General features: G+C 57.1%; 1 protein-coding gene across 1 annotated transcript in view; it reads left to right on the top strand.

Annotated features, from left to right (window-relative positions):
* Positions 1–1876, top strand: part of SNX8 (sorting nexin 8) — a 65427-nt gene that overhangs the window by 44376 nt on the left and 19175 nt on the right. The window contains exon 3 of the mRNA XM_011956999.1: positions 512–629. Within this exon, the coding sequence (XP_011812389.1) occupies positions 512–629 (118 nt within the window). The remainder of the gene's footprint in view (positions 1–511; positions 630–1876) is intronic.

Genomic DNA, 1876 nt, shown 5'->3' with positions numbered 1-1876 from the left:
TGGGAAGCCGCTGTGCTTCATATCATTTGTTTAATTTTTTTTTTTTTTTTTGACACAAAGTCTCACTTTGTTGCCCAGGCTAGAGTGCAGTGGTGCGATCTTGGTTCACTGCAACCTCCGTCTCCGGGATTCAAGGGATTCTGCTGCCTCAGCCTCCAAAGTAGCTGGGATTACAGCTGCCCACCACCACACCCAGCTAATTTTTGTATTTTTAGTAGAGATGGGATTTTGCCATGTTGGCCAGGCTGGTCTCGAACTCCTGACCTCAGGTGATCCACCCGCCTCAACCTCCCAGAGCGTTGGGAATACAGGCGGGAGCCACTGCGCCCGGCCTAAGAGTTTAAAAGTTGCATTGCCATACATGAAGGCATTACAGGATTTCTCTGTTTAGTAAAGGCCTGGTGAGAGGAGATGCATGTGGTGCTGTTGTTTTCCCGGGCTCTGTTGAGGGGAAGTGATGAGGCGGCGTGGTTTCCAACGTCGGATCTAAGCACCGAACCTTCTCTTGCAGCGCTTCAAGTCCTCCGTGTACAGACGGTACAACGACTTCGTGGTCTTCCAGGAGATGCTCCTGCACAAGTTCCCCTACCGTATGGTGCCTGCCCTGCCACCCAAGAGAATGCTGGGAGGTAAAGCTGGGCGTGCTGCCCACCGGGGGCGGAGGGGGCGAGCCCACCCTGTGGTCCCGGCTCAGGGATGGACCCCACTATAGACTAGGCAGGTGCAGGGCTGCAGGGAAACTCCAGCCTTTTGGCCTCTGGGGCAGAGCTATGGCTTGAGTACAGCCTTGGTGCAGGCAGGGAGACTGGCACCCAGCATCTTTGGCCCACTGGAGCCTTCAACTGGACGACTGACAGGTGGGGAAGCCCTTGCTGTGCAGGTGTGAAAGAGAACCCCAGTTCCCCTCTCCAGAGTGCAGTGGCCAGGGCCCCCGAGAGGGGGCCTGCCAGGAGCACTGCCGGGAGGACTGCCAGGAGCGCTGTGTACTCACCTGACTGGCGTTGCCCTGCCGGCATCTGCAAAGCCATGGGAGCCTGAGCCCTGGGCACCGTGGGAGCACTCGTTGACCTCATGGAAGAGAACAGAAGTTGTGCAAGTAGGAAATGTAAGCTGCATCTTGCAGGAGAGAAAAAACAGCACGCGGCTGCCTCACCTTCACCTCTCTGCCTGAAGATGGCCCTGGGCCAGGTGGGAGATCGCAGATGACCTGGGAGCCCCTCCCCAGGCCTGTGTCCCCCTGGGCTGCAGAGCACATGGACCGCGGCTGCCGGCTCTGATCTCACTGGTGGTCTCTCCCTCAGCCCGCTGCTCCAATTCTGAATAAAACATGCTGGGGAGGCGAGTGCTTAGAGCTTGCTCATGGCTTTCCGCCGTTCCCAGCCCTTCCACAGTCACCCTGTCCTGGACGGGGGCACAGCGTGGGAGCTAACACAGTGGCCAGTTCCCCGCATCTGAAATCATACAATGGTACATAAATGCTTCTGCCTCTCGCCGGTCACTGAGCAGCCCAGGGTCTGATGGTGTGATTTTCTCCCCGTGCCGTGTGAATGCCACAGAGCAGATCATTCTGATCACGCTGAAGGGCACGTGGGCGCTTAGGGCAGCAGAGAGCAGAGGACGCAACAGGGATGTGGGATGCTGGCCCAGACCTGGGCATCCGAGTTGCTGAGCGCTGGCTGGTGTTCAGCACCTGGAAACCGCACACACGTGCTGCACCACTTGCACGTTATGGAAGCGCAGCCTCATTGGAAGAGGCCTGCCAGTCTTGAGCCGGGAGGGAGGCCCCAGCCAACTGTATTTGTTTTGTTTTGTTTTCTTTTTTTTTTTTTTTGAGACAGAGTCTCACTCTGTTGCCCAGGTTGGAGTGCAGTGGTGC

This window comes from Colobus angolensis, unplaced genomic scaffold, assembly GCF_000951035.1.
Source record: "Colobus angolensis palliatus isolate OR3802 unplaced genomic scaffold, Cang.pa_1.0 Scaffold43, whole genome shotgun sequence".
Taxonomy (NCBI): Eukaryota; Metazoa; Chordata; class Mammalia; order Primates; family Cercopithecidae; genus Colobus; species Colobus angolensis.
Note: the sequence above shows the minus strand (reverse complement) of the source record. Positions and strands in the feature narration are given on the sequence as shown.